Here is a 27,548-nt window from a genome sequence, read left to right as displayed (position 1 = left end):
CTACCCATTTATTATATATTTCAATACAGTAGCAATAGGCAAACATCGTAATTGGTAAAAATCGTCATATAAGGGCGATATATAAGTTAACATTATGATTAGGTATAGCTCAACATTCTAAACATGTTTTTCACATCAGGTTTTCGCTATTCATATCGGTTTTCAATAGACAGCACTTGCATTTTATACCTATGTTTTAAGATAGCCATGTCGGCTATCTTGGCTGGCAGACAGGATTATGCAGCGCAATTTTAAACTCGATACACCAATGATAATTGTTGCCAAGTTTCACCAAAACTGTCAGACGTCTTCATAAAAGAGATGTGTTCGGTAGCATTTGGCCCAGTAGTTTCAGAGAAGATTTTTGAAAAAGTTAACAAAGACGAAAACGAATGGCGGACGCTATGTGACAATAAAAGCTCACTTGGCATGTTCAGGTCAGATAAAAAATTACCCTCAAAGTAAACTACCACCACTGAAGACCGAAGCAGGTCTACCAGCAGCAAACATTGCATGAACAAATCACTATAAATATTACAGCTAAGAAGACATTAATTAAATATGTACCACTAAATAAACCGTTATATTCAAAAGGGAAAGACATTTAGTCTTAGATGCATTATTTTTGTGCATTAGTTGTTAGTGGCTTTAAACTAGCTAGCAGCTACAGCGAGTTTTCAGATCTAAACTTAATGTCTTTTTTGTTGTTGGGATATACAAGTACTCTGTCACGTCCACTCTGTGTAGTATTTGTATTTGTATCCATCTGATGAGTTAAGCCTTTTTCAACTGATTTTTATAGTTCGTTCTTATATTGTACTGTTACACCACTGTCCCAGGTTTGGGGAGGGGTAGTATCCCGCTAACATGTTTACCCCCGCCACATTCTGTATGTATGTACATGTTGTTAACTTTTCTGTCATTTGGTTTCTTGTGAAGAGTTGTCAGGCTCATTGGCAATCATACAACATCTTCTTTTTTGTATAATAACTTAAGCAGGGGCGAGAAAACAATTAGAATATGGACTCAATACATCAAAAGTATGAGGACCAGAAGAAAAAGCCATAATATGTCTAAAACATGTAAAATTAATTAGCAACTATCATATCAAATTAATTAGCAACTATCATATCAAATTAATTAGCAACTATCATATCAAATTAATTAGCAACTATCATATCATTATTCACGCATGATCTTATCAAATATTTAAAAAACAAAGTCTCATCATCTCCTGCTAATTACTTCAATACTTTATGCTTTAAAATCTTTTATTTTAAATGTATAATTCCTCTGTTTCTATCTCTTGTGAACATGTGTTACACTATATAAAGCATGCCTATGTAGATAAAATAACTAAACAGAAACGATTTTGATTCTCGCTGTTTCTGTTTTCCGTTTTCGTTCTGTATTCTGTTTCCACCGTTTAGCAACACCCACCAAAAACTACGGGTGATCTCAGGTGCTCTGGACGGATAAGCAGATCCTGCTTCACATGTGGCACCCGTCATGTTGCTTATGTGATAACAAATCCGGTAAATAGTCTAATTCGGTAGGTCACATTCATGAAATGGAAGGGGATTGTAGTTACGACATACGTTCCGTATGCGATATCATTTGTGAAACGGTTATTCCATAACGGTCAACCAACTCGTGATGGCGTCCGTAAAATTTACGAAGGGATGATTACAACTTCACCATTTGGAACTCTTCTTTAATAGCTTCCTTGTGAGCAGCAACCCTCTGTCAAGAAAATCATGATAGGAAATGAAAGAACGGGAATATCTTATCAATTGGGAGATATATATCCCGTATGCAGGTGCTGCTGGAATGTTGCTACTTAGAAATGTAAAGTTTACAATTGGAGAGCTGAAATCATCCATTTTGTCGTAAAGTTTTGTTTTCAACCGACCCTTATTGTCAATTTCTAGATGTAAGTCAAGATATTAGGCCGACTTAACTGTATCTTTAGTATCCTTTATCTCTAGTTCGATGGGATACTAGCAGATGCGTTCAATACAATTTTGAATTATTTAGTGAAAGAACATCATCTTTATAGCGGAAAGTAGTGTTAAAGGATATTGCTAACTTTTCATCTTTCTTCCTAAGACTTGAAGTTCCTGTATGAGGTTAGCCTCAAAATAATAAAGAAACAAGTCGGTATAAGAAGAGGGGCACAATTTGTTCCCATTGGAATGATGTAAAGCATGTACACCAAACCCCTCATGGGGGTGTCCAAGTAAACAAGTTATTACAAAGTTTTTGAAAATATAATCACATAGTCATTAAAAAAAGATTAACAAGATAATCAAATAATAAAAAAAACCAGTCTTAGATTATCAAATAATCATCATGAAATACTTGGTATTCAAATAATCACTAATAATTTAATTAAGGAATAACTGTAATATTTTTTCTGTCTATGAAGAAATAACATAACAAATGTGTTCTATACTGATTAGCGGGTTGTTTTAAAGTATGCACCACATTTTTTTAAATGTTATTTCGAATAGACAGATTTTTCTTATTATTTAATTCGAAATCTATTTTAAACCGGAGTAAACCATGAAAAAAACGTCGATGAAGTCACGGTCACATGGCCAAATATTATGTCAATGGGCTGATAAACAAAACAACGTTAGCTAATCAAAAGACGCGTTACATCCAAAATTAAATTATTCAATTATAAAAACGAGTAAGTAATCGTAAAATAAAAAAAAAATATGAGGAGAATCTAAACCTAGCTTCACATGAAGGGAAATCAAATGGAAAAAGGCCTTTTTTACCAGACAAGTGCAATGTACTGAAACTAGAGCAAAAGTATAACGGTTGCATTGATTTATAATAATTCATCAATTGTAAATAAAAAATATCAGGTGAGCGACACAGGTTCCCTGAAGCCTTTTTTTTCATATTTCAACTCATTTAATTAGTTTTACTTTTACTCTATCCTTTTCTTCCACAAAAGGATAGAGATGATTTTTTTAATACTATTGTTAAATCGCATTGAAAATACTTTGAACACGCAAATAAATAAAACTAAGTTAATAAAAGGTTCAAATATGAAAAAATATTTTCAAATAAAATATATAACAAATAAAAAAAATTGGGAACCTTTTATGCAGAAAAATGTTGGTTTTTTTTTCGGTTTTCGGCGATAGGAAGGTTAAAAATATATGTAGATAGGACTCATAAAAAAATTATGAATTTAAAACTATTAATAAATCTTCTGAATAGAGTAATACATAAACAACACATATTTGTGATACAGAATTTACTCAAAATTGTCTAAAATCTGCTCCGGGTCTAGACAGAAACAAACTTCTCTATTACTTTGACAATATTCACACTAGCTGAAATCCCGATGAACATACAGTAATGCTAGTAACTGTCGTTCATTGTTGGTCGTAAATTTGTTTTCACATACGAAGTACACTGATAGATCTCCATGGTAGCACTCGCAAGCCGTGTTATAAACCAGCGAACGTGTTCGGCATCGAGCGACCTCCCAATTGAATTCGTCAAAATTACATGCCAGGTCAGTTTCGTATGTCTCAGACAATGTTGAGATTTGTTCGTTTGTTATATTTCAAACAATACGATGAAGCAGATACAGCGCAAAGAAGCGATTTTCTGATAATACTAGACTCGACTCCACTCTCCAGTCCCCTTATATGGTCTATGAACGCAAATATAATGAGACTTTCCAATACTGTTTTGGCGTGTTTGTACGGTGATTGGCTCCGGTAGTCTGTCTACCACATCGCCTCGGCATATTTTCAACGATATCGAAGGGTTCTGATAATTCTAATGCCGATTGGTACATCTCATTCCAAACTGATGAACTGTACACTGTAAAATGTACTACAAAACTACATATCTTAGAATAGACTGAGTATTACAAATTCAAAAGTAAAAATCTTGTAAAAGATACAAGTAACCTTCCGATTTTGTCATAATCTCAACAAAAAAAAATATTTTGAAACCAAAATTCGTTATCTAATGATATTTCATTAATTAAAAAAAGTGACAACATAGGTGTTTCCTTTAACATTCAATTTATAAAATTTGATTTTGCCATTTCTTTTTTTGCATGCCGAATCAATGTGCACGCAACTTCGGAGCTACGATCTTTTTCTGAATGAACAGCTTCATCAACACTTGTAACTAGGTTGTCAAACTAATATCCGGGATAGACGGAAAAGACACCAACAGTCTCCGATTCCGATTGACCAACTCATCTCTCTCTCTTCTGCTTTTCTTTTTTTTTTATTTGTGAAAACGACGTGGATGCGCGTGCTGTCGTGCCTCCGGGCAGCTACGCCCCTGATTAGTCTAGCCAAGATTGGAGACGTATTCTGGCAGAGAAAACATTGCTAGCTTTTTAGAAAGAGAAGAAACTGAAAACATTGTTATTATGTGTCATTGTTGGAGACAATTTTTTCGCAAAATTAAAATTTGTGTATGTATTTTAAATTTTGTATTAATTCAATTGAAGTATACACCGGCTTAAAAAAATAAAAGCAGGTAAAGAAGCAACTTCGAAAATCTCTGCAAGATGAATACTTATTAGAATAATGTAAATTATACGGTCACTTTAAGCGGCATTTTCACATGAGTATGTTCTAAGGTTAATGTTTGAAACTTTCCGTGGAACAACGTCAAGATCGTCGTTTTATTCGGAACGTTGTGTAACGCTGAGTGGCACCAATACTGGCGTAACGTCTGAGTGGTGACGTTTTTGTCAAGCGCATTTAACGTCTGAATGGTTGTATAATTGATTTTTGTAATGCCATTTTATATACATCTTATACAGTCAGTAAAGAAAGATCGAGCCACCTTGATATATGTTTGAATTTCTCATAAATCGTTACCTCCGACAGATTTAGTGTTAGGACTTTATAAGCAGCCAGAGAAAATCATGGCCATGTGCAATGCCTAGTATCGACAGGATTTAGGACCACAAATGTGAACATCTGTATATAACTATGTTCTCGATGTTTTACTTACCGTTCGTAAGTAAAACATCGAGAACATAGTTATACAGAACTATGACGAAAAAACAAAAGTACAGAAAAATATCGATGAACAGTACACAATGTCCGAAATCAACCATAAGTTGCTTAAATACCCGTGTATATTCAAGTGAGAATCTACGACCAGCTTGCATTGCAAATATTATCAGTATTTAAATAATTTTTCAAGACTATTTTCAGTTGTTGCATGTCGATTTATCATATAAAACAATAATGAAAATTCATCGCACCTCCAAAAAAATCCACATCAGAAATGATTGCACTTTCAGTGATAATTCATCGCATCTATAGTTAAAATGAATAGCCATCCAGTCGACAATATAATGGATTCACCTGCTTTAATTACACTTTTTTGGACTTTAATCTTGTGATTATATATTAGAAAGTTATATTCTTATTAAATTGTGTTCAAACATACATTTTAATCAATTATTTCGTACTTTCAAAACTTTTGAAGTAAATTAACAAACGCAATTTTACCCGTCATCCTTTTTTCTACAATAGACATACTCGCATATATAACAGTTAAAATGAGTTAGTAACGAATAGATAACGAATAGGGAATAGGGAATAGGTAACGAATAGGTAACGAATAGGTAACGAATAGGGAATAGGTAACGAATAGGGAATAGGGAATAGGGAATAGGTAACGAATAGGGAATAGGGAATAGGTAACGAATAGGGAATAGGGAATTAGTAACGAATAGGTAACGAATAGGGAATAGGGAATTAGTAACGAATAGGTAACGAATAGGGAATAGGGAATTAGTAACGAATAGGTAACGAATAGGTAACGAATAGGGAATAGGGAATAGGTAACGAATAGATAACGAATAGGGAATAGGTAACGAATAGGGAATATGGAATAGGTAGCGGATAGGTAACGAATAGGGAATAGGTAACGAATAGGTAACGAATAGGGAAGAGGAAATTAGTAACGAATAGGTAACAAATAGGGAATAGGGAATTAGTAACGAATATGTAACGAATAGGGAATAGGGAGTTAGTAACGAATAGGTAATGAATAGGGAATAGGGAATAGGGAGTTAGTAACGAATAGGGAATAGGGAATAGGTAACGAATAGGGAATAGGTAACGAATAGGGAATAGGGAATAGGTAACAAATAGGTAACGAATAGGGAATAGGGAATAGGTAACGAATAGGGAATAGGGAATAGGTAACGAATAGGTAACGAATAGGGAATAGGGAATAGGTAACGAATAGGGAATAGGGAATAAGTAACCAACTTGACGTCCATTTAATTACCGCCAGAGACATGAAAGCAATCGATAATAAGGTAAGGGAATAGGTAACGAATAGGGAACGAATAGGGAATAGGGAATATGTGACGAATAGGTAAAGAATAGGGCATGCCAAGAAATTGCCTCCGTTGAAATTTTGCAAACATCCCATAGAGCAAATTACATGGATGATTATTATTAACCATTTGGTATATGGCCGTGTTCTAAGCAACACGTACATGCAGGTCATAAATTAATTTGTTGAATGAAATCCAATCTTTAACTACTAAGAGGTGCCGCAGGAGGTCAACCGGAATTTTTAGCGAGGATTTCTTGGCATGTAACAGATAGAAAACTCAGGGTAAGAATTTATAGAGCAGACAAGGGGCAGTGGCAAATATTTCATGTATATTATGAACAGAGAGAAGATTACCCCGGCACCCTGTGCCAAAAAAAAATAATCTTTTTCATCCATGTGCCTTTGGACTTTATGTTTTGAATTGTAGTTTCACTTTCCATATTCGGTATTCATTCTAATGTAAGCTCCACGTGGCAAATATCACGTGATGCAGGAATATTGTATCTTGGAGTTAGGCTATTTCTTTCTTTTCGGGCGGGGACTCCAAGCAGACAACATGCATGTTTTATAACGCAACTATATATTTTCTTATTAAATGAAGAAAGTTGCCGGTCCAGTACAAGGATAGATCGGTTAGAAAGCAAGGTTTTAATTCTAATTAGATTGGAAAGCTTAATTTGAGAGTTAAAATCGGAGAGGACAAAAAAAAGGGGGGGCGGGTTCTTCCACAGGGAATATTTTTATCTTAGGAACTCTACATTAGAAAGTTTTTTTTAATTATTTATTTAAAAAAAAAAAAGAAAGGGAAAAACAATTGTAAGGCAAATTGTGAAGGTTCTTTCTTCCTTTCTCCCGTGGGGCTATCTCGCATAAATCTGGTGTACCGTCAAACCGAGCGCATGCATGTCGTTTTGGTTGTTTCTGTCACTAGGTGGCTGTATCATTGACGTTTATCCCATATTTTCATATTGAAGCACAATGCACACGTAAATATTGTTTTAGAACATGAATTTTAAATTCATGCATACTAAAGTAAAGAAAAGCAAAAAAGCGACTCAAAGAACTAAATAGAAAAGGACGAAATGATCTGATTTTCTGTACCTCAAATTTTTTTAACTGAAACAAAAAAAAAATGTCTTCACTGGGAACTCTCGAGCTGAAACCTACACTCTTCAGGTTAGCAGGGACAATACTCTGTCTTTAATTTTGTCATTTTTGCGCATTGGATCGTTAAAGACCCTGTCAGTGGTTCAAAGTATTGCTTATCAAAGACATGTCTATTAAGTTAACGAATGCTGCATTCGAATAGGGACAGCTCTATTCATTCTCAAAAATTTTGCAATCTTTTGACATAGAAAACACCCTTTTCTATTAAAAATAGATATTCTACATTATAAGGGGTCGACTTTAAGTTAGTAATGGAACTTGAATAACTTTGAAAAGTTTAATTTGTTATAAAACTTAAACAAAAAGGTTGCCACATATGTAATATGATGGACACACCAACCTTTAATGACAGTACCCTTAAAATTATGTTCCCTTATCCTTGGAAATCTTAAATATCTTCTTATTAATTATTTGTTTCCCCTTAAACATCTGACATTAATTTTAAGTAGTTCTGCTTTAAAATTCATCTAGTAATCTTTCTATTATTTAAAATTATTAAAGGTTAAGCTTTTTTCATGTCCAGCGGCACATATTACAATGTTATCCGAATTCATCGTTATACGATGCGGGAAAAATTGCTATTGTCAAGTTCAATTTCAAATAAATAGATTCGTGTTTGAATAAAACTATGATCTGATGTACAATGATTGGTGTATTCGTTGTTGGTCTTTAATGCCACTTTTATCATTATTTGCTATTTCATAGCGCCCAGCTATTTTTGAGTGTAGAAAGGTGAGACGCCCGGAGAGAACCACTGACTTTCGGCAGGGAAACTGTCAATCCTAGTCACTTAATATTGGAGTCGAACCAAGCTACCACGTGTAGGGTTCGAACTATGAAATAAGCAGTGAAGTAGTATTTTTTACTAACGAAAGAAACTTGTTTCTCACTTTATCCAGTTTTCGTTTGATATATAGTTTTGTTTTCTATTATTCAAATTGAAGAAACCAAGACGTTTTAAAAACGATTTGAAGAAAACAAGGTAGCCGAGTGCATAGTTCTTTCAAACATATTATGTTATCGCTAGAAGGCTGTGTCGTCATGCCAAGAAATTGCCTCCGTTGAAATTTTGCAAACATCCCATAGAGCAAATTACATGGATGATTATTATTAACCATTTGGTATATGGCTGTGTTCTAAGCAACACGTACATGCAGGTCATAAATTAATTTGTTGAATGAAATCCAATCTTTAACTACTAATAGGTGCCGCAGGAGGTCAACCGGAATTTTTAGCGAGGATTTCTTGGCATGTAACAGATAGAAAACTCAGGGTAAGAATTTATAGAGCAGACAAGGGGCAGTGGCAAATATTTCATGTATATTATGAACACAGAGAAGATTACCCCGGCACCCTTTGCCAAAAAAAATAATCTTTTTCATCCATGTGCCTTTGGACTTTATGTTTTGAATTGTAGTTTCACTTTCCATATTCGGTATTCATTCTAATGTAAGCTCCACGTGGCAAATATCACGTGATGCAGGAATATTGTATCTTGGAGTTAGGCTATTTCTTTCTTTTCGGGCGGGGACTCCAAGAAGACAACATGCATGTTTTATAACGCAACTATATATTTTCTTATTAAATGAAGAAAGTTGCCGGTCCAGTACAAGGATAGATCGGTTAGAAAGCAAGGTTTTAATTCTAATTAGATTGGAAAGCTTAATTTGAGAGTTAAAATCGGAGAGGACGAAAAAAAAGGGGGGGGGGGCGGGTTTCCACAGGGAATATTTTTATCTTAGCAGTGGCGGATCCAGAAATTTTCATAAGTGGGGGCCCACTGACTGACCTAAGAGGGGGCCCGCTCCAGTCACGCTTCAATGATTCCCTATATAAGCAACCAATTTTTTTCCCAAAAAGGGGGGGCCCGGGCCCCCTGGGCCCCCCCTCTAAATCCGCCTCTGCTTAGGAACTCTACATTAGAAAGTTTTTTTTAATTATTTATTTAAAAAAAAAAAGAAAGGGAAAAACAATTGTAAGGCAAATTGTGAAGGTTCTTTCTTCCTTTCTCCCGTGGGGCTATCTCGCATAAATCTGGTGTACCGTCAAACCGAGCGCATGCATGTCGTTTTGGTTGTTTCTGTCACTAGGTGGCTGTATCATTGACGTTTATCCCATATTTTCATATTGAAGCACAATGCACACGTAAATATTGTTTTAGAACATGAATTTTAAATTCATGCATACTAAAGTAAAGAAAAGCAAAAAAGCGACTCAAAGAACTAAATAGAAAAAGACGAAATGATCTGATTTTCTGTACCTCAAATTTTTTTAACTGAAACAAAAAAAAATGTCTTCACTGGGAACTCTCGAGCTGAAACCTACACTCTTCAGGTTAGCAGGGACAATACTCTGTCTTTAATTTTGTCATTTTTGCGCATTGGATCGTTAAAGACCCTGTCAGTGGTTCAAAGTATTGCTTATCAAAGACATGTCTATTAAGTTAACGAATGCTGCATTCGAATAGGGACAGCTCTATTCATTCTCAAAAATTTTGCAATCTTTTGACATAGAAAACACCCTTTTCTATTTAAAATAGATATTCTACATTATAAGGGGTCGATTTTAAGTTAGTAATGGAACTTGAATAACTTTGAAAAGTTTAATTTGTTATAAAACTTAAACAAAAAGGTTGCCACATATGTAATATGATGGACACACCAACCTTTAATGACAGTACCCTTAAAATTATGTTCCCTTATCCTTGGAAATCTTAAATATCTTCTTATTAATTATTTGTTTCCCCTTAAACATCTGACATTAATTTTAAGTAGTTCTGCTTTAAAATTCATCTAGTAATCTTTCTATTATTTAAAATTATTAAAGGTTAAGCTTTTTTCATGTCCAGCGGCACATATTACAATGTTATCCGAATTCATCGTTATACGATGCGGGAAAAATTGCTATTGTCAAGTTCAATTTCAAATAAATAGATTCGTGTTTGAATAAAACTATGATCTGATGTACAATGATTGGTGTATTCGTTGTTGGTCTTTAATGCCACTTTTATCATTATTTGCTATTTCATAGCGCCCAGCTGTTTTTGAGTGTAGAAAGGTGAGACGCCCGGAGAGAACCACTGACTTTCGGCAGGGAAACTGTCAATCCTAGTCACTTAATATTGGAGTCGAACCAAGCTACCACGTGTAGGGTTCGAACTATGAAATAAGCAGTGAAGTAGTATTTTTTACTAACGAAAGAAACTTGTTTCTCACTTTATCCAGTTTTCGTTTGATATATAGTTTTGTTTTCTATTATTCAAATTGAAGAAACCAAGACGTTTTAAAAACGATTTGAAGAAAACAAGGTAGCCGAGTGCATAGTTCTTTCAAACATATTATGTTATCGCTAGAAGGCTGTGTCGTCATGCCAAGAAATTGCCTCCGTTGAAATTTTGCAAACATCCCATAGAGCAAATTACATGGATGATTATTATTAACCATTTGGTATATGGCTGTGTTCTAAGCAACACGTACATGCAGGTCATAAATTAATTTGTTGAATGAAATCCAATCTTTAACTACTAATAGGTGCCGCAGGAGGTCAACCGGAATTTTTAGCGAGGATTTCTTGGCATGTAACAGATAGAAAACTCAGGGTAAGAATTTATAGAGCAGACAAGGGGCAGTGGCAAATATTTCATGTATATTATGAACACAGAGAAGATTACCCCGGCACCCTTTGCCAAAAAAAATAATCTTTTTCATCCATGTGCCTTTGGACTTTATGTTTTGAATTGTAGTTTCACTTTCCATATTCGGTATTCATTCTAATGTAAGCTCCACGTGGCAAATATCACGTGATGCAGGAATATTGTATCTTGGAGTTAGGCTATTTCTTTCTTTTCGGGCGGGGACTCCAAGAAGACAACATGCATGTTTTATAACGCAACTATATATTTTCTTATTAAATGAAGAAAGTTGCCGGTCCAGTACAAGGATAGATCGGTTAGAAAGCAAGGTTTTAATTCTAATTAGATTGGAAAGCTTAATTTGAGAGTTAAAATCGGAGAGGACGAAAAAAAAGGGGGGGGGGGGCGGGTTTCCACAGGGAATATTTTTATCTTAGGAACTCTACATTAGAAAGTTTTTTTTAATTATTTATTTAAAAAAAAAAAGAAAGGGAAAAACAATTGTAAGGCAAATTGTGAAGGTTCTTTCTTCCTTTCTCCCGTGGGGCTATCTCGCATAAATCTGGTGTACCGTCAAACCGAGCGCATGCATGTCGTTTTGGTTGTTTCTGTCACTAGGTGGCTGTATCATTGACGTTTATCCCATATTTTCATATTGAAGCACAATGCACACGTAAATATTGTTTTAGAACATGAATTTTAAATTCATGCATACTAAAGTAAAGAAAAGCAAAAAAGCGACTCAAAGAACTAAATAGAAAAAGACGAAATGATCTGATTTTCTGTACCTCAAATTTTTTTAACTGAAACAAAAAAAAATGTCTTCACTGGGAACTCTCGAGCTGAAACCTACACTCTTCAGGTTAGCAGGGACAATACTCTGTCTTTAATTTTGTCATTTTTGCGCATTGGATCGTTAAAGACCCTGTCAGTGGTTCAAAGTATTGCTTATCAAAGACATGTCTATTAAGTTAACGAATGCTGCATTCGAATAGGGACAGCTCTATTCATTCTCAAAAATTTTGCAATCTTTTGACATAGAAAACACCCTTTTCTATTTAAAATAGATATTCTACATTATAAGGGGTCGATTTTAAGTTAGTAATGGAACTTAAATAATTTTGAAAAGTTTAATTTGTTATAAAACTTAAACAAAAAGGTTGCCACATATGTAATATGATGGACACACCAACCTTTAATGACAGTACCCTTAAAATTATGTTCCCTTATCCTTGGAAATCTTAAATATCTTCTTATTAATTATTTGTTTCCCCTTAAACATCTGACATTAATTTTAAGTAGTTCTGCTTTAAAATTCATCTAGTAATCTTTCTATTATTTAAAATTATTAAAGGTTAAGCTTTTTTCATGTCCAGCGGCACATATTACAATGTTATCCGAATTCATCGTTATACGATGCGGGAAAAATTGCTATTGTCAAGTTCAATTTCAAATAAATAGATTCGTGTTTGAATAAAACTATGATCTGATGTACAATGATTGGTGTATTCGTTGTTGGTCTTTAATGCCACTTTTATCATTATTTGCTATTTCATAGCGCCCAGCTGTTTTTGAGTGTAGAAAGGTGAGACGCCCGGAGAGAACCACTGACTTTCGGCAGGGAAACTGTCAATCCTAGTCACTTAATATTGGAGTCGAACCAAGCTACCACGTGTAGGGTTCGAACTATGAAATAAGCAGTGAAGTAGTATTTTTTACTAACGAAAGAAACTTGTTTCTCACTTTATCCAGTTTTCGTTTGATATATAGTTTTGTTTTCTATTATTCAAATTGAAGAAACCAAGACGTTTTAAAAACGATTTGAAGAAAACAAGGTAGCCGAGTGCATAGTTCTTTCAAACATATTATGTTATCGCTAGAAGGCTGTGTCGTCATGCCAAGAAATTGCCTCCGTTGAAATTTTGCAAACATCCCATAGAGCAAATTACATGGATGATTATTATTAACCATTTGGTATATGGCTGTGTTCTAAGCAACACGTACATGCAGGTCATAAATTAATTTGTTGAATGAAATCCAATCTTTAACTACTAATAGGTGCCGCAGGAGGTCAACCGGAATTTTTAGCGAGGATTTCTTGGCATGTAACAGATAGAAAACTCAGGGTAAGAATTTATAGAGCAGACAAGGGGCAGTGGAAAATATTTCATGTATATTATGAACACAGAGAAGATTACCCCGGCACCCTTTGCCAAAAAAAATAATCTTTTTCATCCATGTGCCTTTGGACTTTATGTTTTGAATTGTAGTTTCACTTTCCATATTCGGTATTCATTCTAATGTAAGCTCCACGTGGCAAATATCACGTGATGCAGGAATATTGTATCTTGGAGTTAGGCTATTTCTTTCTTTTCGGGCGGGGACTCCAAGAAGACAACATGCATGTTTTATAACGCAACTATATATTTTCTTATTAAATGAAGAAAGTTGCCGGTCCAGTACAAGGATAGATCGGTTAGAAAGCAAGGTTTTAATTCTAATTAGATTGGAAAGCTTAATTTGAGAGTTAAAATCGGAGAGGACGAAAAAAAAGGGGGGGGGCGGGTTTCCACAGGGAATATTTTTATCTTAGGAACTCTACATTAGAAAGTTTTTTTTAATTATTTATTTAAAAAAAAAAAGAAAGGGAAAAACAATTGTAAGGCAAATTGTGAAGGTTCTTTCTTCCTTTCTCCAGTGGGGCTATCTCGCATAAATCTGGTGTACCGTCAAACCGAGCGCATGCATGTCGTTTTGGTTGTTTCTGTCACTAGGTGGCTGTATCATTGACGTTTATCCCATATTTTCATATTGAAGCACAATGCACACGTAAATATTGTTTTAGAACATGAATTTTAAATTCATGCATACTAAAGTAAAGAAAAGCAAAAAAGCGACTCAAAGAACTAAATAGAAAAAGACGAAATGATCTGATTTTCTGTACCTCAATTTTTTTTAACTGAAACAAAAAAAAAATGTCTTCACTGGGAACTCTCGAGCTGAAACCTACACTCTTCAGGTTAGCAGGGACAATACTCTGTCTTTAATTTTGTCATTTTTGCGCATTGGATCGTTAAAGACCCTGTCAGTGGTTCAAAGTATTGCTTATCAAAGACATGTCTATTAAGTTAACGAATGCTGCATTCGAATAGGGACAGCTCTATTCATTCTCAAAAATTTTGCAATCTTTTGACATAGAAAACACCCTTTTCTATTTAAAATAGATATTCTACATTATAAGGGGTCGATTTTAAGTTAGTAATGGAACTTGAATAAATTTGAAAAGTTTAATTTGTTATAAAACTTAAACAAAAAGGTTGCCACATATGTAATATGATGGACACACCAACCTTTAATGACAGTACCCTTAAAATTATGTTCCCTTATCCTTGGAAATCTTAAATATCTTCTTATTAATTATTTGTTTCCCCTTAAACATCTGACATTAATTTTAAGTAGTTCTGCTTTAAAATTCATCTAGTAATCTTTCTATTATTTAAAATTATTAAAGGTTAAGCTTTTTTCATGTCCAGCGGCACATATTACAATGTTATCCGAATTCATCGTTATACGATGCGGGAAAAATTGCTATTGTCAAGTTCAATTTCAAATAAATAGATTCGTGTTTGAATAAAACTATGATCTGATGTACAATGATTGGTGTATTCGTTGTTGGTCTTTAATGCCACTTTTATCATTATTTGCTATTTCATAGCGCCCAGCTGTTTTTGAGTGTAGAAAGGTGAGACGCCCGGAGAGAACCACTGACTTTCGGCAGGGAAACTGTCAATCCTAGTCACTTAATATTGGAGTCGAACCAAGCTACCACGTGTAGGGTTCGAACTATGAAATAAGCAGTGAAGTAGTATTTTTTACTAACGAAAGAAACTTGTTTCTCACTTTATCCAGTTTTCGTTTGATATATAGTTTTGTTTTCTATTATTCAAATTGAAGAAACCAAGACGTTTTAAAAACGATTTGAAGAAAACAAGGTAGCCGAGTGCATAGTTCTTTCAAACATATTATGTTATCGCCAGAAGGCTGTGTCGTCATGCCAAGAAATTGCCTCCGTTGAAATTTTGCAAACATCCCATAGAGCAAATTACATGGATGATTATTATTAACCATTTGGTATATGGCTGTGTTCTAAGCAACACGTACATGCAGGTCATAAATTAATTTGTTGAATGAAATCCAATCTTTAACTACTAATAGGTGCCGCAGGAGGTCAACCGGAATTTTTAGCGAGGATTTCTTGGCATGTAACAGATAGAAAACTCAGGGTAAGAATTTATAGAGCAGACAAGGGGCAGTGGCAAATATTTCATGTATATTATGAACACAGAGAAGATTACCCCGGCACCCTTTGCCAAAAAAAATAATCTTTTTCATCCATGTGCCTTTGGACTTTATGTTTTGAATTGTAGTTTCACTTTCCATATTCGGTATTCATTCTAATGTAAGCTCCACGTGGCAAATATCACGTGATGCAGGAATATTGTATCTTGGAGTTAGGCTATTTCTTTCTTTTCGGGCGGGGACTCCAAGAAGACAACATGCATGTTTTATAACGCAACTATATATTTTCTTATTAAATGAAGAAAGTTGCCGGTCCAGTACAAGGATAGATCGGTTAGAAAGCAAGGTTTTAATTCTAATTAGATTGGAAAGCTTAATTTGAGAGTTAAAATCGGAGAGGACGAAAAAAAAGGGGGAGCGGGTTCTTCCACAGGGAATATTTTTATCTTAGGAACTCTACATTAGAAAGTTTTTTTTTAATTATTTATTTAAAAAAAAAAAAGAAAGGGAAAAACAATTGTAAGGCAAATTGTGAAGGTTCTTTCTTCCTTTCTCCCGTGGGGCTATCTCGCATAAATCTGGTGTACCGTCAAACCGAGCGCATGCATGTCGTTTTGGTTGTTTCTGTCACTAGGTGGCTGTATCATTGACGTTTATCCCATATTTTCATATTGAAGCACAATGCACACGTAAATATTGTTTTAGAACATGAATTTTAAATTCATGCATACTAAAGTAAAGAAAAGCAAAAAAGCGACTCAAAGAACTAAATAGAAAAAGACGAAATGATCTGATTTTCTGTACCTCAAATTTTTTTAACTGAAACAAAAAAAAAATGTCTTCACTGGGAACTCTCGAGCTGAAACCTACACTCTTCAGGTTAGCAGGGACAATACTCTGTCTTTAATTTTGTCATTTTTGCGCATTGGATCGTTAAAGACCCTGTCAGTGGTTCAAAGTATTGCTTATCAAAGACATGTCTATTAAGTTAACGAATGCTGCATTCGAATAGGGACAGCTCTATTCATTCTCAAAAATTTTGCAATCTTTTGACATAGAAAACACCCTTTTCTATTTAAAATAGATATTCTACATTATAAGGGGTCGACTTTAAGTTAGTAATGGAACTTGAATAACTTTGAAAAGTTTAATTTGTTATAAAACTTAAACAAAAAGGTTGCCACATATGTAATATGATGGACACACCAACCTTTAATGACAGTACCCTTAAAATTATGTTCCCTTATCCTTGGAAATCTTAAATATCTTCTTATTAATTATTTGTTTCCCCTTAAACATCTGACATTAATTTTAAGTAGTTCTGCTTTAAAATTCATCTAGTAATCTTTCTATTATTTAAAATTATTAAAGGTTAAGCTTTTTTCATGTCCAGCGGCACATATTACAATGTTATCCGAATTCATCGTTATACGATGCGGGAAAAATTGCTATTGTCAAGTTCAATTTCAAATAAATAGATTCGTGTTTGAATAAAACTATGATCTGATGTACAATGATTGGTGTATTCATTGTTGGTCTTTAATGCCACTTTTATCATTATTTGCTATTTCATAGCGCCCAGCTGTTTTTGAGTGTAGAAAGCTGAGACGCCCGGAGAGAACCACTGACTTTTGGCAGGGAAACTCAATCCTAGTCACTTAATATTGGAGTCGAACCAAGCTACCACGTGTAGGGTTCGAACTCTGAAATAAGCAGTGAAGTTGTATTTTTTACTAACCAAAGAAACTTGTTTCTCAATTTATCCAGTTTTCGTTTGATATATAGTTTTGTTTTCTATTATTCAAATTCAAGAAACAAAGACGTTTTAAAAACGATTTGAAGAAAACAAGGTAGCCGAGTGCATAGTTCTTTCAAACATATTATTTTATCGCTAGAGGGCTGTGTCGTCATGCCAAGAAATTGCCTCCGTTGAAATTTTGCAAACATCCCATAGAGCAAATTACATGGATAATTATTATTAACCATTTGGTATATGGCCGTGTTCTAAGCAACACATACATGCAGGTCATAAATTAATTTGTTGAATGAAATCCAATCTTTGACTTGACGAAATGATCTGATTTTCTGTACCTCAATTTTTTTTAACTGAAACAAAAAAAAATGTCTTCACTGGGAACTCTCGAGCTGAAACCTACACTCTTCAGGTTAGCAGGGACAATACTCTGTCTTTAATTTTGTCATTTTTGCGCATTGGATCGTTAAAGACCCTGTCAGTGGTTCAAAGTATTGCTTATCAAAGACATGTCTACTAAGTTAACGAATGCTGCATTCGAATAGGGACAGCTCTATTCATTCTCAAAAAGTTTGCAATCTTTTGACATAGAAAACACCCTTTTCTATTTAAAATAGATATTCTACATTATAAGGTGTCGATTTTAAGTTAGTAATGGAACTTGAATAACTTTGAAAAGTTTAATTTGTTATAAAACTTAAACAAAAAGGTTGCCACATATGTAATATGATGGACACACCAACCTTTAATGACAGTACCCTTAAAATTATGTTCCCTTATCCTTGGAAATCTTAAATATCTTCTTATTAATTATTGGTTTCCCCTTAAACATCTGACATTAATTTTAAGTAGTTCTGCTTTAAAATTCATCTAGTAATCTTTCTATTATTTAAAATTATTAAATGTTAAGCTTTTTTCATGTCCAGCGGCACATATTACAATGTTATCCGAATTCATCGTTATACGATGCGGGAAAAATTGCTATTGTCAAGTTCAATTTCAAATAAATAGATTCGTGTTTGAATAAAACTATGATCTGATGTACAATGATTGGTGTATTCATTGTTGGTCTTTAATGCCACTTTTATCATTATTTGCTATTTCATAGCGCCCAGCTGTTTTTTTAAATATCTTCTTATTAATTATTGGTTTCCCCTTAAACATCTGACATTAATTTTAAGCAGTTCTGCTTTAAAATTCATCTAGTAATCTTTCTATTATTTAAAATTATTAAAGGTTAAGCTTTTTTCATGTCCAGCGGCACATATTACAGTGTTATCCGAATTCATCGTTATACGATGCGGGAAAAATTGCTATTGTCAAGTTCAATTTCAAATAAATAGATTCGTGTTTGAATAAAACTATGATCTGATGTACAATGATTGGTGTATTCATTGTTGGTCTTTAATGCCACTTTTATCATTATTTGCTATTTCATAGCGCCCAGCTGTTTTTGAGTGTAGAAAGCTGAGACGCCCGGAGAGAACCACTAACTTTCGGCAGGGAAACTGTCAATCCTAGTCACTTAAGATTGGAGTCGAACCAAGCTACCACACGTAGGGTTCGAACTCTGAAATAAGCAGTGAAGTAGTAATTTTTACTAACGAAAGAAACTTGTTTCTCACTTTATCCAGTTTTCGTTTGATATATAGTTTTGTTTTCTATTATTCAAATTGAAGAAACCAAGACGTTTTAAAAACGATTTGAAGAAAACAAGGTAGCCGAGTGCATAGTTCTTTCAAACATATTATTTTATCGCTAGAAGGCTGTTTCGTCATGCCAAGAAATTGCCTCCGTTGAAATTTTGCAAACATCCCATAGAGCAAATTACATGGATGATTATTATTAACCATTTGGTATATGGTCGTATTCTAAACGACACGTACATGCAGGTCATAAATTAATTTGTTGAATGAAATCCAATCTTTAACTACTAATAGGTGCCGCAGGAGGTCAACCGGAATTTTTAGCGAGGATTTCTTGGCATGTAACAGATAGAAAACTCAGGGTAAGAATTTATAGAGCAGACAAGGGGCAGTGGCAAATATTTCATGTATATTATGAACACAGAGAAGATTACCCCGGCACCCTTTGCCAAAAAAAAAATCTTTTTCATCCATGTGGCTTTGGACTTTATGTTTTGAATTGTAGTTTCACTTTCCATATTCGGTATTCATTTTAATGTAAACTCCACGTGGCAAAAATCACGTGGTGCAGGAATATTGTATCTTGGAGTTAGGCCATTTCTTTCTTTTCGGGCGGGGACTCCCAGCAGACAACATGCATGTTTTATAACGCAGCTGTATATTTTCTTATTAAATGAAGAAAGTTGCCGGTCCAGTACAAGGATAGATCGGTTAGAAAGCAAGGTTTTAATTTTAATTAGATTGGAAAGCTTAATTTGAGAGTTAAAATCGGAGAGGACGAAAAAAAAGGGGGGCGGGTTCTTCCACAGGGAATATTTTTATCTTAGGAACTCTACAATAGAAAGTTTTTTTTAATTATTTATTTAAAAAAAAAAAAAAAAAGGGAAAAACAATTGTAAGGCAAATTGTGAAGGTTCTTTCTTCCTTTTATCCCGTGGGGCTATCTCGCATATATCTGGTTTACCGTCAAACCGAGCGCATGCATGTCTTTTGGTTGTTTCTGTCACTAGGTGGCTGTGTCACTGACGTTTATCCCATATTTTCATATTGAAGCACAATGCACACGTAAATATTGTTTTAGAACATGAATTTAAAGTTTCATGTCATGCATACTAAAGTAAAGAAAAGCAAAAAAGCCACTCAAAGAATTAAATAGAAAAAGACGAAATGATCTGATTTTCTGTACCTCAATTTTTTTTAACTGAAACCTACACTCTTCAGGTTAGCAGGGACAATACTCTGTCTTTAATTTTGTCAACCCCCCCCCCCCCATAAAAATCAAATGGTAGCTCCCTTATAGTACTTACAAAGCAATTTTAAAATCGAATCATATTTTTTTTGTGATAAGTATTATAATGACAAAAATGACATCTTTTACTCATATGTAAGTTATCACCACCTTTTACCTGAAATAATGTGTACGATAAAATAAACCTAGAAAAGGTGTCCTGTTCGATGGTTTAGTTTTTAACTATTTTATTTCTTTATAAATGAACGCATTTTCGGCATTAAATAAATTTTGAAGTCTGTTAGGAATCGAATTCATCCAAATCATATTAATAAATAACCATTGTAAAATAATCTTATTTATATTTGTACGGCATGCATTTTTCTATCGGCAATGCTTAGAATTGTATCTGAGTGTATTTAGAGTTACCACAGACAGAAAACATGAATCAGGTTAACCGTAAAAAAAGATAAACTCGAATAGTACAGCGCAACCAGAAAGTCTCAACATTGTGACAGAAAGACTCAACCAATACCTTCATATCTCAACCATTTATATTTTTTTTATTTTTCTGCTCAGAGTAGGCTTGACAAAAAAAGGATGAAATTTGAAAAAAAATAGGCAGGACAGGAGTTTTGAGTAAAAAAAAAAGGCAGGATGTGACACTTGCAAAAAAAAAAAGTCAGGACGACAATTTAGGTAAAAAAAAGTCAGGATAAACTAAAAAAAAAAAGGCAGGACCGATTAGAGTGAAAAATAAAAAGACAGGACAGAGATTACAGCTAAAAAAAATGCAGGACAAAATTTTTATCCTACCCCCCCCCCCCCCCCCCCCCCTAAAAATCAAATGGTAGCTGCCTTAGTTACAAATATAATTTATCTATGGCATGACATTCTCCGATTTTACAAAAAAGTCATTGATTTTCAGTAAATCGACGAAAATTCGACCTACCCTGTGTTTATTTTCAATATTTTGAACCAGAAAAGCTCAACAGGAAGTGCCAGAATACTTTTTCCCGTCTCAACCATTTGGTTTGAGATTACTAATAGATGGTTTACCAGGCGTGATAAGTATACTATTTTGTTCATGACTTTTAAAAGACCAATCTTAGTCGTAAGTTTTTTTTGTGAAATCGACTCCAGGTCCATCCATCACTTTGATTATTGTCCGATGTTGAGTGCTTTTTCGGTTATAGTCATCAGTGAAGTAGGTTCTGTATTTGAATAATCTTACCGATGTGGATGCAACATATAATCGCGCGAGATACACCTGCTGCTGCTGTAGGCAACTTTAGGCATACCAGTCAGTTTCCACCAGAAAAAAAACCCATAAAAGTATGGATATGTGACCTAGCAAGTATTATACACATCACAGCACCCAAATTGCACCGAATGTGTAATTTACACATGTTATGCACAAAAAGAATGGGAATTTTTAAGAGACCAGGGTTGAGTTCAATATCGTAGCAGCGGCTACGTAGCTGCTATAAAGTAGCTGCTATAAATATGGCAGTGGCTATTTGACCGGCACCGGCAAAATAGCAAATTTGCTATTTAGCCGGCTCTGATAAAAACTATATCTCACTGTAATTAAAATGATCAAAATCTTCTATTTAAAAACTTTTGTTACTGTTACTCATATAAACACTTAAACTTTTAACTATCAACTTCAATATATTCTTAAAATTAAACTTTCCTTTAGAAAAAAACATTATGTACGGTACCTGTATATGACTTAGGGCAAATCTGATATGTTTGAAAATTCACGAAAACTAGTTTCGCAAGAAGAATTAAGAACGAGATACAGCTCAACAAGAAGAACACCTACTGGATTCCAATTGTTGTGGGTGGCATGTTTCGCACTTATTACTTCCACCAAATATCAAGAAACCTGGGAGGCCAAAAGGTTTGACCCAAACTGTCATCGATCGGTCTTCCAAAAAAGTGTACCCGTAAAAACAATATGGTAAAAACAGCATTTGTGTACCATTTCATAAAAAAGTTCCAAAGAAATGGGATTCTTTTTTATATTAGACTGGTTTGTTTAAAGCAATTTAGCAAAAAAATCTGTAAATAACAACATTTTAATAACAGAGGAACAAGTTGATTCAGCAAGACCTGAACTTTTAACTGCCTCTTGTTTGGACTCAATTGTAAATATTGATTTAATCAAAAAGTATTGTCAAAAAGATGCATTTTTAAGAGCATGTTTAAAGAGAAGAAAAATTCTATCTTCATATGCAACATAATTTTTTTATTCACACATAATGCAGATTCAAAAGAAGCCAGTGTAATGTGTAGTGTCTGTTTGGAGTGGCAACATTTGGGCTAGACTTAAACAACTTCCAAAGGCAAAGAATTGGTTTTGTAACAATTGCAAATGTTAAATCATGATTCCATTTGAAATTTATAGCAAATAACTTTTAATATTGTGACCGGTCTGTCATGTCTGTTTTATGATGTAGTTTTACCAAGGATTTGTATAGTAACTATATAGTTACATGTACTATACAAATCCTTGGTTTTACATAATACTATTTTTATCACACGGCAGGATATTTAACCATAGATTTTTATACAGATTTGAAAATCAACTTTTTATAAATATTTAAAAAAAATTTTTTTTTATAATGTATATACAAATGTGTTTTCATGCTTTTAATTAATATCATAAAGTTATAAATTATTTACTTATAAACATCTTCAATATTTTATTTTTGATTGTACTGTATTTTTAATGCTTGATATTGTCATGATTGTGATAAAATGATTTTAAAATTATAATTAAGATTTTTCATTCTCTACTAATCATGTCAATGAACAGTTTTATTCAGTGCCGGCTAAATAGCAAATTTGCTATTTTGCCGGTGCCGGTCAAATAGCCACTGCCTATAAATATCTATGTAGCAACTAGTCTGTAGCTACACGTTCAATAGTCAAAATCTACGTAATCTACGTAGCACTGCTACGATATTGAACTAAACCCAGTACCATTGCCATTGGCACACCGTCACGTTTACCTTATTAATATTATACCTTTATCCCTTTATTAAACTTCGGTCCTTTCATAAGCCAACGGCTTCTACTGACCCCTCATCTTGGATTGTCGTAATGCGATGTCTCGTCTCATAATAATATATTAGACTTATTAAAAAAAACTTATTTAGGTACATGTATCTAACTGGGTCTGATCAAGCCATGGTACACAACCCAGTATAAAAGGTGAGAGGGTTCAAACTATATGCCCCCATTGAACATATGTTCCAATAGACAAGACAATATTTTGTTGGCACAAACGCATATACAAATTATAAATGGTAATGACCGAATGGATAAACAATTTGCAATACATAGTACTAGTAAAATACAAACAATTATATATATATATATATATGTGAATAAAAGATTAAAGGTATAATGAAAATCTATTGCAATATATTACATTTTTTTACTTCTTGCATTTAAACAATTTGTTACGAAAGAGGAAGATAATTTTAGTGCCGTATAAGATGTGTCACCAAGGTCCACTCCAGAGCACTGTTAGATAAGGGGGAGCTAACTCGTATGTGCTGGAACCAAGGGACAGGGGGTCAGTCTATCGCTAGACTTAATGTTCTGATAGGTATAGCTAAAACGCAAGGAAGGTTTTCATAATTTAATTACTATAACAATTTAGACGAAATGATAACAAATCAATTAGTAAACAATTCCAAATAATATCTAATTAAAGTACAAAGTATCAAATCTAAATATCAAATCCAAAGTAAAGTTATTTCTCCTTAAAATGTAAAATATAAAATAAATGCCAAAACTACTAAAACATAAAATGTACTTGATCTCAATTTCAAAATATAAAGTCTTAAAATAAATGTTTCTCAAAAGTATTTTTTTTTTAGTTAAATTATGAGTCAGAGATAAATTTTGTCTCACACTACACAGTCAACTGGTAGACTGGTAGACAGTCTTATAGGGCCCGTATAATGACATGAGTAGTGTGAGGTTACGCTTCCGAAACACTGACTGTTTTTCTAAAAATATTCTCAAAAATAAAAGGTGAGTCAAAATACATTTTTGTCTAAACACTACAAAGTCAACTAGTAGACTGATCGACAGTCTTACAGATCCAGTATAATAGACTTTAGTAGTGAAAGGTTAGGTTTCCAAAAGGTGACTGCTTTTCCAAAATTTCATAATGATATTTATACTAAAACACAAAATAACTCGACATGACACGAGAAAGATATTTTATTTCCTAATCATAGGGCTCATAACAAGCATGTAATCACATAAAGTAAAAATAAAAAGCCTTTCTCTCCCACTCGCATACACTCACACATACAACTATCGTTCTGATTAAGGATGATTGATTTTACAGTACAACATGTCCTAGTGACATATGCTAATTACAATTAATATTTCAAAATAAAGTGCTTTGAGCAAACTGTGACATTTCGAGTACTAATGCCACAGCATAGGTAAAATTAATTAAACAGATTAATAAATTTTTACAAAATACAAACATTAAATTTTCTATCTTAAAATAAAACATATTTATATTATGTACTATTAAGTATAAGATTTATTTTATTTTTATCGCACAATGTGGTTATATTTTTTCCTGTAATTTGGAACATTTTTACGGCGTTTTGAATTTGCGCCGATCTGCATTTCATTTGCGCCGATTTTTTCTTTCATTTGCGCCGATTTTTTTTACAGGTAAATTACAGGTGAAAAGATATAAGAAGATGCGGTATGAGTGCCAATGAGACAACTCTCTATCCCAGTCATGTTATAGTTGTTTATTCTTTAGTTTTCTATGTTGTGTTATGTGTGCTATTGTTTGTCTGTTTGTCCTGTTCATTTTTAGCCATGGCATTGTCAGTTTATTGTGATTTATGAGTTTGATTGTCACTCTGGAATCTTTCGTCCCTCTTTCATTTACCATTTATCAACCTCTTCTGTAAGCCAGTTGTACAAATTTTATGAATTGTCAATCATAACATGTATATAACTGTTGTCCTCTGCTCACTACGGGGAGGTGGAAGTAGGGTTTCGAGCAAGATAAGTCAATGTAAAAGCTATATATTTACATACTTTAAAATCAAGAAGTAAAAACCTAAGATAAAAGCACTCTGTTAATGCTAAAATGAAGGATTCAAATCCATTACAACGGAATACATTCAAATCATAAATCTGTTCTTGTCGAGTGTGTATAGGCAAAACATCTAATATATATATTCATATAATTGTCGCTAACGGGGTCCATCTTTTCTTTGTCTGGCTTACGTACTGATGCGAGCATTTCTATAGAGTTCGCATTTTAACATACGTTACGGCCTGGATTTTCTTGATAAAAACTGTAAAAACATATACATGTAAGTTGGGGTGAAGCTGCTCAGAAATGAGGTGGATAGCGTTACAGTGTGCATATATATGTACTTAGTCTGTAGGCTACGAATGTAAGACATTTGTCATCAGAAGGAGCGTCAGACATATTGTCAAACGTGAAGCAGTCATTGATTTCATTTTGGGGAAGGAATCGTAACCCGAAAAAATGGGATAGCCATTTACCAATGATGCTTAATTTGTCTTTATACTCTGCTTAGCCCATGTAAAAGTATTAACTTACCTGTAACTTACCTGTAACTTACCTGTAAATCCAATTAGGAGAAAAAATCAAATCTGCGCAAATGAAAAAATGAAATCGGCGCAAATGAAAGAATGAATATTTTCAAAATCGGCGCAAATGTCATACGCCCCATTTTTAATACAAAAGTCTCTCTAATACTGAAGTAACCTCTGCAGTGTAGCAGCATGTTTTACAGATTTCACAAATTCTTTCTCATTCAATGGCAAGGTTATGAGCACTAACTCTTAATTTACACATTGATGTTCGATCTGATCTATTTTTTTAAGCATCAACATAACCTGCCCATGCATTCACTCATTTTGTAAACACCCTGGGAAAATGTTAATTTTGGAGATGCTGAAATATTTGCATGTTGTTCCTGAAAACCCTGGTCGATTAGTCTTTGTTTTATAAAACCAAACAGGGGTTTAATAGTAAGGTTATCATTTGACAAATATGATAAACCTAAGTTTTGAATAATAATATTTAACCTTTTGACCCATGGGTTGCTCTTTTTTGTAGCATTATATATTTGGTGAACTAAACTTCCTTCTGAAGTGATTAAATGGTCCCATAATTTAATACTAGATACATGTAACATTATCCTATTTTTCAATGACAGTCTTGCAAGTTTGGAACGACATGCATCATTTGAGGCCTTACAGTGTACTCCCAAGATTTCTTTAATAAATTTTATATGCAACTCTTCATAGGCATATCTGTCTTTAAATGTCGAAATAATCCCCCAGATTTCGCTACAATAAAGGTGAATAGGGGCTACTAAGGAATCAAATTTTTTTCCCCAGAAGTTTACAAGGGTTTATATCTAATCCTATCATGCCTATTGTTTTCTTTATTTTAAAATATGCTTTCCTAGCTTTTTCCATAAGAGAAGTGCACCCAAGTCAAACTGAACTGCTATTATTAGCTGTTTTTTAGCTGTTATTTGCCAGTTCTTCATATTTTTAGCAGTCCTTTAGCTGTTCTAAGCATTCAATCTAATAGCAGTTTGAAAAACTGCCACATTTCACCATTTCTTAGCATTCGGCTTAGCATTCGTCTTAGCATTCATCTTAGCATTCGACTTAGCATTCGTCTTAGCATTCATCTTAGCATTCCTCTTAGCAGTCAGGACAAAAGTTATGACAGCAGTTCGATAGCAGTTGACCTATTAATCTTTGTTATAAAAATGCTTGGATCTGGCTATGTTTTCAGCTTGAAGTTAAACATTTATTTGAAGATAATTTGATCATTTTCAAATGTGCATTTTGGCTCCATGTTGTGTGGAAATACTTGCTAGTGAAAAACTGTATTTTTGTCATTTATAAGCTTAATTTTGGATGAATTGAATACTTTTACACACCTGCAGTACAGTAAGTTGAAAGTTACATTTAATGCTTGTGTATATTCTGACATAACTTTGTTGGGGGAAACAGAAATCATACAGAAAGCCCACAAAAAGGGGGGATAGTTGTTTACTTAAATAGAATATCTGATGTTGACAGGATTGTATTAGAATACTAGCATATATATACTTACAGTTCAAGATGTTATTTGAAAAAAATAGATATGATTATTTTAATCTATTATTTTGTTAAAAAAACAAATCTAATCATATTCGAGAGTTGAAAAAAGGGGGAGGGAATTCATAGGTAAACCTAGACTGCAAATAGCTGATTGGTTAAAATTGTCCAAACAATCAATTTAATGAAATTAATTTATAATATATAATTTTACTTTAGTTTGTTTCAGAAAAAAGAAACATAATATATATTACATGTATCAAGAATTTATTTGTTTAAAATTCCAAAAGAGAAAGAGGATCTAACTGTTGTCTT

The 27,548-nt window shown here is 33.6% G+C and overlaps 1 protein-coding gene across 6 annotated transcripts in view; it reads left to right on the top strand.

The window, feature by feature from the left end:
• Positions 1–21,123: 21,123 nt before the first annotated feature.
• LOC139486850 (minichromosome maintenance domain-containing protein 2-like) overlaps positions 21,124–27,548 on the top strand; it is an 87,497-nt gene continuing 81,072 nt past the window's right edge. For 4 of the 6 annotated variants that reach the window (XM_071271914.1, XM_071271917.1, XM_071271915.1 and 1 more), the window contains exon 1: positions 21,303–21,416. In XM_071271914.1, the coding sequence (XP_071128015.1) occupies positions 21,318–21,416 (99 nt within the window). In that variant the 5' untranslated portion in view covers positions 21,303–21,317. Of the gene's footprint in view, positions 21,196–21,293; positions 21,417–27,548 lie in introns of those variants that run through there. The other 2 variants (XM_071271916.1, XM_071271918.1) reach the window with 2 other exon arrangements.

This window comes from Mytilus edulis, chromosome 8 (genome assembly GCF_963676685.1).
Source record: "Mytilus edulis chromosome 8, xbMytEdul2.2, whole genome shotgun sequence".
NCBI lineage: Eukaryota > Metazoa > Mollusca > Bivalvia > Mytilida > Mytilidae > Mytilus > Mytilus edulis.
This window is presented reverse-complemented; position numbering and strand designations above follow the sequence as displayed.